We start from the raw sequence: 13850 nt of genomic DNA on the forward strand, positions 1-13850 counted from the left end.
AGAAACAGGCTGTCTAGCATATTGAAGAACGCGAAGCGAAAAAACAGAGCCAAAGTGTTTTTGTCAGTTAAGCTTGGTCAGGCTCTCATTTATATAAAATGGTTTGTTAGAGTCAAAACCTGCATGACTCAAAATTAAGTTCAACTAACACGATTTCTGGAGTCTGGAGTCTGGCGAGTTATTTTGTCCACGAACATTGTTTAGACGGTAAATACGAGCTGTCGAGCTCGTAGCTCTAACCGTTGGGATCGCGAATGACTTCCAGTAACAATTTGTGCAAATTTGCACACATTTTAGAGTTCACTGATGGTACTTCAAACATAATGAGCTGTTTTTGTGTTTCTCAGAGTTTAGCTGTGTTTTAGATGTGCAATTTGTTTTGGTTTAGCACTTGGGATGGGTTTTCCTTTTGTTTTGAATATTTGATTTTTTTGTTGTTTTGCTTTCGTGTAAATAACAAGATATTGATTTACCAACCGAACAGATTTAACAGAAAATAAGCTTTAAAACACACTTTGACATGCTTTAAATAAATTACTTTTGAGGAGCGTTTTATAAGCACGTCTATACTCAAAAAGGACAATAAAAATTTTCTTGAAAAACATTTAATAAAATGTTTCTTGAAATCTTTATTTGTATAATTTCAATGAAACTGTATCTCTAGACACAATTGTATTTAAATTTCTTTTTTTAATAAAATATTTTGTTTGCAAGTCTGGAATATTTTTATTATTTATAAACTAGCTGGACAGGACCCGCTCCGCTGCGCCTTCTTTTACTTTATATGGAACAAAATTTTCTTTTTAATATTTCTTTTCGACTATGAAAGAGCTTTTAGTGAAATACCATGCTACGAAAATAGTATATCGCTTGAAAAACAGTTTAGCAATATAAGTGCCTTTATTTGAATCCCATATGATCTTTATTGGTCTACGAATTTAATTTTGGATGTAAGATGCACTCCATTCTTTAAATACTTTATTTAAGCCCGATATTCTCATGATGTCTGATTTAGGGGTGTTTTCGGGGTGAGGTGGTTCCCCAGACACTTAGCCCTGAAAAAATATCAGCATCGTGCTTTTCTCTCAAATACCATTTATTTAAACCCCATATTGCCATTGTTTTAAGGGATTTTACAAGCTGAGGCGTCCCCCAAAAACATGGGCCCAAAATTGGTTATAAAATTCGTTTTCCAATTTCATATTCCTTTCATTCGAGCCATATATTGGCATGGTCGAAAAATTTTTACCCTTTGAGGGGTGTTTTGGGGAAGGGGTGATGCCCTAAATACATGGTCCTACATTTGGATATAAAATTCGTATTCTACTCCCAAATACCTTTATTTGAACTCCATATTGCGATGGTCAGTACAAAATTGCTGTTTGTGGGGTATTTGGGTAAAGGGGTAAACCCGCAGAAAATTGGTCCCAAAAATGGGTATCAATTCTTTTCTACCCCCAATACCTTTCATTAAAGCTCCACATTGCCATGGTCGGCAAATATGCCCGATTTAGGGGTATTTAGGGGATTGGGGTAGTCCTCCAATCACTCAGTGAATTGGCCTTGAAAATATATATCGGATTTGTGTTCTACTCTAAAAACCCTCTTATTTAAACCTCATATTGCAATAGTCAGCAAATACTTCCTATTTGGTTGGTGTTGTGGGGTGGCCCCACCCCCCCCCCCCCCCCTAAGTTTCCCATCCGAAATTTGGATACCAAATTTTTATTTTTAGGGTACTATATGAGAGCAGACAAAATTTCGCTTAAATCGCACCACCCGTCTCCGAGATCTGGCGTTTCTCAAAATTAGGGTAAGGGGGAGGGTCCGCCCCCTATCAGATATCAACAAAATTTCACCACGGGATCATTATGCACCACTTGCGAAAATTTCAAGAAAATCGGAACACACAAACAAAAAGAGTCAATAAGTGCAGATAAAAAGACATGTTTTGGAATGGAAACAAAAGCATTTGATAGTTGTCAAATTCCGCTCGCGGAACAATTAAAAATTTCAGCGACTATTCCGAAAGGAGAATAGAATACCAACCCTTATCGACCTGGTAAATTTAAACAGATGGTAGCTAGGCAAATTTATATAAGGTAAAGTCATTAGCCCAACAACAACGAAATCAATTATACATCCCTGTGGGAATGGTGGCGCAAATTGCCACTAGGTGGTCAAATTTCTTGGCACTTCTAATTAACATTTGTAACTCCACGAAATATTCATCTAAGACACCATAAAATATATATATTCTTGATCGTCATAACATTTTAATTCGATCTAGCCATGTCCGTTCGTCCGTCCTTCTGTCTGTCGAAAGCACGCTAATTTTCGAAGGAGTAAAGCTAACCGCTTGAAATTTTGCACAAATACAATACTTTTTAGTGTAGGTCGGTTGGGATTGTAAATGGGCAATATCGGTCCATGTTTTGATATAGCTGCCATATAAGCCGATCTTGATTTCTTAAGCCACTAGAGGGCAAAATTCTTATCCAATTTGGCTGAAATTTTGCATGAGGTGTTTTATTATGACTTCCAACAACTGTGCAGAGTATGGTTTAAATCGGTCTATTACCTGATATAGCAATCCCATGGCAGCCGGTTGTATGTACCGGATTGACCCGATGAATTCTTCATCGGCAAGGGCTGCCGCCTCAGTGTACAACAAACTACTACAACAACAAACCTGTACAATAGTAGTGGTGTAGGGTATAAATAAAACAAAATAAAAGTCTTTTAGCTTTTTTTATATAATTTTTGCCTAAAAATCGCACTCAGCTAAATTCGTTCATATCGAAGATAGCTGCCCATTTTACGTTTCAACCCCGAATCTGAATAAATTTCCGCAGAATAACACCCTTGCAGAAAAATGTTACAATTACTCCTAGTATATATGTGTATAAGTTTTTCTATTTGGGAATGGATTCTTAGATAAATAAAATAAATAAATAATGAAAGTGTTCCGCCTTAGAAATATCTATGTAGGATATTTTTATCAAAATATATTTTAAATTAAAAACTTTCAAGAAAAACACCTTGTTGCCCTGCAATAATAAAACACTGAACATAATTTGTGTGGCAGGGAATATGTGAATAAAGACTGTAGTGTAGGGCAGGTGTCTTGTTTAACAAGACTTAAGAGTGATTAAACTGCACATCTCTTGGGAAGCCCTATAATTATGTCCACAATTATACCCCATGTAAAATTGGTTATTTTTAAAAGATAAATGTTGTATGAGTCCAATTGCTTATGAATAAATGAACATAAAAGCAAAAAGTACATGATACTTACAAACATCCAACCAGTGCTGTTTGGAGGGGTGCATTGATCCACTTAATACGTTTGTATGCTTCAAACTTTTCTATGCGTTCCATGATAAATGGCAATATCAACATACCAGGAGCAGCCATTGAAATACGAGATAAAACCACCTGACTGATGCCCTTGACAGCAGCTGTACGACTTTTTCCAACAATGTTGCCATTTTCATCTTTGACCTCGATACCATTGATAATTTCATTTTGGCGCATTAAAGGTATGTTGACACAATTTGCAGCTGCCACAGCGGCGAAGGGCACAAAACGCTACGCAAAATTGCAATGAGATGTTATTTAGAGTTCGACCAAAGTTGGAAAATTGGTGGAAAATTACTTGGAAAATTGGTGGTGCGGTCCTTGTCCAATAGCCTTTAAGGCCAATGGCGGCTACTAGAGCCGAGCTAGTCGCCGATACATAGGACACTCCCAGCTGAGTAACTGTGGTCGGAGAATTTGCATTTCTATTAGTGTAGTTGACAACAGCATTGAACGATTGATTTACAAACTGCCAACAAACAACCGCTGGGACAGTTCGATAGAAGGCCAACATGGCCCCCGTTATCAACATACCACCGGGCAGCTAAAAAGGAAATTGCCATTAATCTTAAATAAATCGAAAATAGTATGTGATTATGTTTCTATTAGATTGTCAATTGTTGGCATTAATCCAAATTCCAACACGCGAATTTTTTGTCGTCACTTAAATCAGAATAGCCCAAGTGCTAGAATTCTTTGGCCAGAATCACGCGACTCTTAAACGAGCCCCCTTCACCAACACTTCACATAATGCACGTTCTTAATAAGCTTAACGAGAATGATTATTGCTCGTGGACTTAATGAATCAACAATGACGTCCAATTATTATTTCACAAAAGAGCAGACCACTAGGTGCTCTTAACTTACTTGGAAGCTCATGCGACCAGCAAAGTTTTGCAATTCACCAGTGTCTGGATGGAAAGCCGACTGATACAGTTTCATAGCATATTTGATTTTCTCAGGAGGCGTGTCCAACGCTTCCCCTTTCTTATAGGATTCCACCAATTGTTTGGCCTCCAAAAGACGTTCATTGGACAGAACACATGTACGGGGATCTGTCATCCAAGCGAAATGCCGGAATCGACCCATAAATGTGGACACATCGTATAGCGGCTTGTCGACATCAATGCGATCTGAAGCTGAATAAGCAAAAAAAAAAAAACCAAACGAATGAATGAAACCATAGCATTTTAATTATATACAAAATTAGGTAATAAAAAAATATTTTATATTAACCAGCCATTTTTGTGGTAGTAGTTGTTGCTGTCTTTATGAGAGGGAGACCAAAACAAACACCAAATTAGAATAGCTTCTTTTTTGTGGGTTCTATCTGGATGTGGAGGAGAATTACGTAAGTTTCGACTTTTGTTGTTTTTTTCAAAACGATGCGAGAGACAAGTGGATGACTGCACTGGTTGGTCGACTGGTCGAGTCGTTTGTTGCCTCAGAACAGAAACAATAGCAGAGTAACGGCCAGAACGCAAACTTGTCCGTCTAGTTCAATTTCTAAATAGAAATAAGAAAACAAAATCGAAATTAGCCATCAACTGTTGTACACCACTATCAACCAACTAACTCTTCCTCTGGTACAAATACAATTAGCATCTGATTTTTTAGAAGAAATACAAAGAGAAACCAGAAAATCAAGAAAACATGTAATTCTTTTAGTGTTTCACTTTCACGTGCACATTGAAAGTGTATATGCTAAAAACAAAATAATATTTTTAAAACAATTTGTGACATTCTTTGGATACAGTCCAAAACACAATAACCAACAACACATCGCAGGTTTACCATTTGTTTTCTATTTCGGGTCGTAGTTTTTAAAGATCACAAACAGTAAGCACACTGCATTGTCTCTTTTTGCACTAATGGAACATTGTAAGCACATTTTGTTTAATAAAAGTGAAAATAACAAATTACATTTGCACAAAATTACGTTACAACTTACCGCCGTTTGTGAAAGCGCTGTCTCTCTTCCGGTGAAAATTTTTGCAGTTCTTTGATTTGTTTTTTGTGTACGCGCATGTCTTTTCTCACAGCTGATTCGCAAATGGGTATGATGCCAGATCAATTTGCATTTGATATAAAAATTTTGGAGTGATTGGAATTTGTGTTCAAGCGCAGAATGCTGCTTTAGCGAACAGGGTGACATAATAGGCATTGGTGAATTTTTTCTAACAACTACAGCTGGCGAAATTTTCCGGGGCAGCCAAGACATTTATGTTACAACCGAAAAATTTACGGTTTGATGGCACTAAGATGTCAGATTTTTGTTTGCATTCTCTCTGTTGTCATCATGGTACAACTAAGTGGTGGCGTCATTAGCACAACAACAAAAAACTACCCCCAACGAAACTATTTTGGTTGGCAAATGTCGTAAATTGAAATGTCAAAGTGGTTTTAGAAATAAATTTTGTTTTACAACAACTTATCGTTTACAAACGTCTTTTTTATTTGTATTTGTATCATTATAACACTGTTTTGTTGCTAATGTGTGGAATATCGGATCAAATAGAACATCTTTTTAAGATTTTAGAAAAATTCACAGCTGTGTTATCCAGTCTTTGACATTTAGATTTACTGCAAAATCAGCTGTTCGCATGACCTCACCCTATAATATAATATAAGTGCATCCTGTGTTGTCATCTTCTTTCTCGCCTGTAAATGAATATATCTTGCTAGTAACATACACAAAATCAAAGTTGCACTAATCACTGATTTATTGTTGGGCAACTGCCCCTACCTGTAAATAAATATATCTTGAGTCTGGCACACCAAATAAACTAGCTGGTAACTCGGTAATGCCGGCGTCATGGGAATCTAGAAAAAGCTTTTTCAAATATTTCAAAGAAAATAAATATCAACATTTTCGAATAACGATACTCTTTTTCAGGGTAAATTCCTCAAAAAACCCTAGTGCGGATTTTAACCACGCTCGTCGCACATTCATAAATGATTCTGATCCTTCGTCGAATTTTTGCCGGCCGCTTTGAAATCAAGACGCCAAGGCAGCATCAAAAATAAAGCCGTCGTCTATCATATAAACCGACCTGGTTGTCTATAGTTACTGGTTTGTTATTTTGCAATTGTGAATTCCGCAAAAATTGAACATTAACAACTCACAAAAGTTCAATAAATTAAAAATTTAAAACAGGCCATCATTATGTAAAACCAAAGAATTTTCGAGAATTTTAACGCAAACATTGGCATTAAATATCATTGCCTCGGAACGAAGAGTTTTGGCAGAATACGGAATCATCAAAAAGGATTATCCACGTACGTCGTGTTTTGAATCGGCAAGGGAATGGAAAAACTCGCCTGACAAGCTGGCCTACTACACCTACACATCACAAATTGTTCAATATTTACACCCAATAATTTATATACATATGTACATATATTCGATGAATAATTAAGACTGAACAGCTTTAAAATGCAAAATCTGAAAGATTTGCTGCTGCGAGGATGTGGGTACCTCCTCCTTATAAGCATCACAACGAGTTCCATGCAATGTCATGGAACACATATATTGGCGGTATTGCCAAGTGTTTGGAAATCCCATTACTTATTTGGATATCAAATGATGCAACAAATCATGGAACGGAGAAATTACTCGGTTACTTTAATAAGTCCGTACGAGGGTGGTGGCGGGGGCAAAGTACAGGCTCATGTACAAGATGCCCGCTTTAGGGAAATTAAGGTAGAAGGTTTGTTGGAGAATTGGTTAGAGATGGGTTTGACTTTTGACATTGATGAAATGCATGGAAAATCTGTAATGGAACACTTTACACGCCTCATGTATGCTACCACCAGTAACACAGATACACTGTTGCAAAATCCCAAGGTGCGAGAATTATTGCAATCTCAACAAAAATACGATTTATTAGTGGTGGATTTATTTCTTAGCGATGCTTTATTGGGGTAAGAGGGTCTTAACTTAATCATCAATCACAAACTTTACTGTTATTGATTGCATTTTCTAGTTTATCGTTTTTCTACCAAATACCTACTGTTGTCATAAGTCCTAGCGGTTCGAATACCTGGCTCAATCAACGTTTCGGCAATCCCCAGAATGCCGCCCTTGATCCTAGTAATTTTCTCCCCTATTCCAAGGATATGACTCTGTGGCAACGCAATATCAATACGCTGATGGCCATGTTCGAGAAACTTACATATTCCTTTTTCCATATGATCTCTCAACAAGCTGTGTACACCAAACACTTTGAACCTCTTTGCCAAGTTGCACCATGGTGCAATGAATTGCCTGACCACAGAGACCTCACCGAAAACCTATCTTTGGCCCTTATAAACTCCCATCCTGTGCTGCAATATCCAAGATCTTATCTACCCAATATGCTGACAGTAGCAGGAGTTCATTTAGCAACGGATGGTCAAGAACTTAAACTACCTGCTGTAAGTGGAAGCAGATTATGTGTAATTTGTACTAATTTCTTTGCGGTTTTTTTTAGCACTTAAAAGAATTTATTGAAGAAGCGCAGCAGGGCGTGGTTTATATAAGTTTTGGAGCCAATATTTATGATTTCCCTCAGGAAAAAATTGAACTATTTTTAGATTTTATAGAAACACTGCCCGAAATGCGTTTTATTGTCAAATATGATGAAGAAGAAAACCTAGATATGACATCGAAAGTGAGTGATAAAGTTATGGTACAAAATTGGTGGCCTCAACAAGCCATTCTGGGTAAGTATGCAAAGAGTAATGTAATATTTCTATTATGTTTATATACATTGCTTTCCCCTTCCTGTAGCCCATGACAATGTGAAATTGTTTATAACCTCAGGTGGTTTTATGAGCATCACAGAATCCATTTATTTCCTAAAGCCTATTCTAGCCATACCAATAACGCCAGAACAATACGTATTAGTGGAAAATTTGAAAATCCAGGGATCGGCGTATATACTAAACTACAACGACCTAACCTACGATCATATTTTATGTGGCGTCAATGACACTTTGAATAACCCTAAATATAAGGAATCCTTAAAGGTCTTAAAATCACAATTGGTCAATGACTTGACGGGTTTGACGCCAATAGAAAAAGTTCTCAGCTCTATAGATATGACATTAGAGACAAAAGGCCTAAACTATCTTAAAACCCACTCGCAACATTTAAATTTCTGGAGTTCCATATTGATGGATGTTATGCTCATATTACTACTGGGCTTACTAACTATACTAGCCATTCCTTTTATCCTGACCAGCTGCATTTTACGCAAATCCTACCAGAATCATGCAAATCTCACAACGTTAAAAAATCAAGTTCGTACACGACGCGAAATTGATGATTTCCTAACCAAAAGCCTTAATAATGGTGACAATGAAACGTTGAAAACAGTTAGACGCTCATCCTCAAATTCCGACTTTCAACAGAAACGTAAACGACTGTCATCAGGGTGTTCTCACAGCAACTCGTGTTGTTATTGTTCATCGGTTTCATCTTCAGCTCCAGGAACACCTGTAACTCGTGAATCGCCCTCATTCAGTAAATCTCTGGAAACAAATGACATCTAATAAAAATCCCTTAAGTAGATTGTTTTTTTTACAAAAATATACATATAGTATGGTATATATCAACGTAGTTGCATTATATCTACATATACATAAGAACATTTTGTAGCTTCTAAGTGTGTTTGTATTGGTATATTTTATATGTAATGTGTACTATGTATTTTATGAAATAATTGTTGTTTTTATGAATATTAATGTATTTACCCTATTGAAAAAAAAAAAACAAAATCAGATACATTTTAATCGAATTTATGAACTATTCATAAATACATAAGTATGTGTGTTATATTGTACATAAATATTATGTAAAGATAGGTATATGTGTAGTTTTTTTGAGATATTAAAAAAAAATTTAAATATATTGTTGATGTTCGGACCTTAAAATAAAATTGTTTTTTTTTTTAACATGGGAAATAGTATAGACATTTTGTTCGGACTCTGAGTCGAACTAGCCACGTCCAAATATTCTTCTGTCTGCCGACATTCTGATACAATCCAATCTAGAAATCAAATAAAAATTAAATAGGTATTTAAGCACGAATGTTTTTATAGCCCATATGCACACATAAGTTAATCACACACACCGCACCCACCCAATTGCAGTATTGCTCCCACTCTGATTCAAAGTGTGAAAGCAGTGCAAACACCAAATGAAGAGTTGGTTTCACGCTCACGCCAGCTTATTCGAATTGCAGACTGGCTGCTGGCCGATGATCGGAACTAGCAAAAGAAAAAGGGCGCGTTCAGTTACAGCAGCCGGCAAGAACAGGTTCTCATAGAGAATAGTCGGAAAGCGAAATTGGTTGTGTGCCATTAAGTACTTGTAGTGGCGCATATAGATACAGGGCTGATATTTCTTTTAGCTGCCCCCAAGAATGTTACGGTTGTTCATCGTTGCTTTCATAACATAAATATCATTTTTTGTTCTACCTCTGTAACTGTTACTATTGTGATGTTCCTCTATTTGGTTCTGCTATTGATGAGCCCATGTTAAAAGTCGCTCCTATACGTTGAACTACACTTCTCTTGATGTCTATGAAATACTAAATCTGACCCACTGTTCTTGCTGCTGTAGACTCAACAGGCCCATGTAATTTTGGTTGCCTAGTGCAAGTGTCTGAGTCTAGCACGCCAAATGAACAGGTTCAAATCCCACCGGCAGTGGTTGTGGTTTTATTTCCTTTTTTTAATTTTGCTTTCTCTTTTAAAAAAAAATTTAGTCATTTTATTGTTTGTTTCTCTTTCGAGACTAGCTCAATGCTCGGAGATGCAAATGGAAAAGGAAAGCCAAAGATAGCAACATATTGTGTTGCTATTTATAGTTTTTAGGGCCAATACCCCAAACCGGACATATTTGGTATCCAATTTTGAGGCCAATGGCAATATGAGTTTCAAATAAATGATATATGAGAATAGAGCACGTTGTTGATATATTTTCAGGGCTTAGTGTTTGGGAGACCACCCCAATCCCCAAAACACCCCTAAATCGGGCATATTTACCGACCATGTCAATGTGGAGCTTAAATCAAAGGTATTGGAGGGTAGAGCAAGAATTGATACCCACTTTCGAGACCAATTTTCTGGCAGTCTACCCATTTCACAAAATACCTCACAAACAGCAATTTTTTACTGATTATCGCAATATGCGGCTCAAATAAAGGTATTTGTGAGTAGAATACGAATTTCATATCCATAGGTTCATGTAGTTAGGGCATCACCCCTTCCCCAAAACACCCCCCAAAGGGTAAACATTTTTCGACCATGCCAATATGTAGCTCTAATGAAAGGTATTTGAGATTAGAAAACAAATTTGATAACCTATTTTGGGGCCATGTGATTGGGGGCGCCTCATAGTGTAAACTCCCCTAAACCAATGGTAATATGGGGTTTCAATAAATGGTATTTGAAAGAAAAGCACGATGCTGATATTTTTTCAGGGCCAAGTGTCTGGGCAACCACCCCACCGCCGAAAACACCCCTAAATAAGATGTCATGAGAATATAAAGAATAAAGGAATGCTAGAAAATTCATCCGTAATCGGATCCGAAGTCTGTCCGAATTTTTAACGAAAAATATATGGAGTGGTTGACACGACTTCGGAACTAAATGTCAGAGGGAAATCTGATGTTTCTCACGAATGTTTACTGAATTCTAAACCAAAATTTTGGGAATCTTGGAAGGGAATTTAGAGTTGTTATCAACTTCTGACCGAAATCTGATGTTGAGTCTTAATGAAAACGGATGTGTTTTCCGACTTTTCTAATCGATTTCTGACCGAATTCTGGAATAAATTTTTTAGAATTCGGGTGTACCTTCCGACTTGTCGTATAAAATTTCAACCTAAAGGCCGGTATTATATTCGGTTTTTGCGTTGAAACTCCATATAAAAAGCAAACGGAAAATTTTGCCGAAACGTGTTCGTTTTGTCATAACTTGTTTTTCCATCTAGGGATGTCCATTTAGAGTGATTGTGGATGCATAAATAAGAAAGTATTTTTTTAAATATAAATAAAGAAAAATAAATATTTCTTTCATAACAAGCAACTCAATCTACGAAATAATAAGGGTTTTGAAAGGATGTGTTGTGCTTTTTACCTTGCATGCAAAGGGATTTGGAATGTTGTGCTTATTTAACTTGTAACAGTGAAAATACTACAAAATGTTTTGTGTTTCATTATTTATTAATTACGAAGGGGTGGGTTTTAGTTGAAATTACAACACATACATGAATTTCAGTACGACCCACACACTCACATTTGTGTGTACACTAACAAAAAAAATTATTCCCTATTTACTTTTAAGAAAAATCCTACCAAACCCGACCAAAACCTACCAAAAGTCTTGCAAGACTAAGATGAGTTATACGTTTTTATTTATACTCACCACTGAAGAGTTGATAATTTTGTCATTCCCTTTACAACACATCATATTGCACATTTTCATACTTACAAAGTATTTTGTTGTAAGCCTGGCCATTAATCGGGACACAACTACCAACCGGCGGTATATACACGTTGTATATTTCTATCACGGCAGCACCAGACCTGACTGCTACCCCCATCCATGTATGGGTCACTAGCGTCAAGCGCAGGCGAGATAGGTCAATACTGCACGGAATGGTGTATAAAGAAGGCCAATCCCCCACCTCCATTCCTTGAGCGATCCTTACGTAGCACATTGTAACCGTGACAACTGTGCAAGCTGCAGGTGTTGGTCAGCTTTGTCTCCTGGGTCGCTGGAACCAATATGCTTTTCCGACTCATAAATTCCACGATCTCATCGATCTTGCCACGCAGTCCGTTGCAGTTTAACTGCAAGAACGATACACCTTCCGGCACTGGCCTGGCAATAGTAGGGCTATGATGCTGCCGTTGCGTAAATTGCCGTACGGGAGAGGTCGAGGACGCCGAAGGCGACGACGACGACGCTTGTGACCCACTGCTGGCTATGTTCGCACAGCACCTTGCGACATAGCCAGTATGATTGTTGTTAATATATTTCGCCTTTCGTTTATGTTACTTTAAAAATGATTGTAGTTCTTAAATCCTTTTGTATCTTTATTTGATGTCTTGATGTTTCTCTATATCTCCATATATGGTGATCGATTTAACTAGTGACAAATGACTGACTTCTTTGCTTGCTCTTCAACAGATAATGGTAGTGAATAATTTGTAATGAACTTGATAAAAATATGAATTTAGAGAAAATTGAGGAAAAATGAAATAGCAAATTATAGATTCAAATTAGGCAAAAATTAAAATGATTTTTTTTGGTTTAATGTCGGTTGACATTAAACACCAAGCAACACTAAAACTATCAAATTCATATATTATATATACGAATATAGGATTGTTTTCCACTTCTCAAAATTTGAGTTGCAAATAAATTGGTATTCTTTAGCAATAACAATATTTCGATAATTGTCACTATTATTCACTATTCAGTGAATTTACCGGAGATTTCACCATATCAAGCGTACGTGAATTAAATTAAATTTTATATACAATTTTTGTTCACCATTCTCAAATCAACAGTTCTACAAAAAATTTGATTCAGCCGTTCATTGATGTATACATATTTTCTTACTTTTTTGTTGAAAAAATTTCTTAGTGACTATTGTCCCTATTATTTTTCACCAATGTAAATGCGCATTTACTATCCATTTTCCCCGTAAAGCGTGGTATTCTGCTCAACTTTTCAAGCGGAATGCTGTCAAACTCTATATAAAAAAACGTCGGCGAAGTGTTGGCTAAAAATAGGCGGAAAAGTAGTACCCTGCTTATAGTGAGGAAAATGGCAACACTGACTTGATATTTATGTGTTGGCAAAACCTACCAAAATATGAGGTCAGCCTACCATCCTACCAAGAGAATAAAAATCTACCAATTTTTTTAGGAACCTGCCAAAAACGGCAATACTGCTGTACACATGCACGTAAGCAGCTGTTAAATTGTTTGATGCCATATTAATTTTTATATGTAAATGGCAACATTTTGCCCAAAGAAACCCAAAAACATTAAATGTGGTAACCTTGTCAAACCACCGAAAGAACGATTTTGGAAAATTTTTACACAAAAAGAACGTAGTATCAGCCTTAATTCTGAAAGAATTCGAATGTGTTTTGCGACGGTTATAATTGCAAATTTGCTCTTAAACATTCCATTAGGGCAAGATATATTAATTTACAGGTAGTGGCAGTTGCCCAACAACAAAATATTTAGTGCACTATCTGTCAAAATCAGCGATTAGTGCAACTCTGATTTTGTGTATGTAACTAGTTCGCGCCATTTCTAGTTGTTTGTGTGTGTATGGTTCTTAACTATAATACACACACACACACACAACCAAAACTCGTTGACAGATAGTGCACTTCGCGAGAAAAGTTGTACTCAGCTGTTTACGGTACTCTACCTGATAATTATGTCATGCCATTGAGGATCTCCTTTTTATAGCCGAGT

The 13850-nt window shown here is 36.6% G+C and overlaps 2 protein-coding genes across 4 annotated transcripts in view; one reads left to right on the forward strand and one right to left on the reverse strand.

Annotated features, from left to right (window-relative positions):
• The window catches only part of LOC106087796 (sideroflexin-2), an 18594-nt gene extending 13176 nt beyond the window's left edge, over positions 1-5418 (reverse strand). Inside the window, exons 1-5 of one of the 3 annotated variants that reach the window (XM_013252965.2) lie at positions 5312-5418; positions 4597-4866; positions 4228-4499; positions 3659-3904; positions 3299-3591 (exon numbers count right to left, since the gene is read on the reverse strand). In XM_013252965.2, coding sequence (XP_013108419.1) covers positions 3299-3591; positions 3659-3904; positions 4228-4499; positions 4597-4603 — 818 coding nt within the window. In that variant the 5' untranslated portion in view covers positions 4604-4866; positions 5312-5418. Of the gene's footprint in view, positions 1-3298; positions 3592-3658; positions 3905-4227; positions 4500-4596; positions 4867-4936; positions 5046-5154; positions 5292-5311 lie in introns of those variants that run through there. The other 2 variants (XM_013252966.2, XM_013252967.2) reach the window with 2 other exon arrangements.
• An 810-nt stretch (positions 5419-6228) lies between these two features.
• On the forward strand, positions 6229-9120 carry LOC106087798 (UDP-glycosyltransferase UGT5). The gene is made up of 4 exons (XM_013252970.2): positions 6229-7284; positions 7347-7776; positions 7833-8064; positions 8132-9120. The coding sequence occupies exons 1-4, from the start codon at positions 6797-6799 to the stop codon at positions 8893-8895; spliced, it is 1914 nt and encodes a 637-aa protein (XP_013108424.2). The 5' UTR covers positions 6229-6796; the 3' UTR covers positions 8896-9120.
• The last annotated feature ends 4730 nt before the right edge of the window (positions 9121-13850 follow it).

Source organism: Stomoxys calcitrans, chromosome 1 (assembly GCF_963082655.1).
Source record: "Stomoxys calcitrans chromosome 1, idStoCalc2.1, whole genome shotgun sequence".
Classification (NCBI taxonomy): Eukaryota; Metazoa; Arthropoda; class Insecta; order Diptera; family Muscidae; genus Stomoxys; species Stomoxys calcitrans.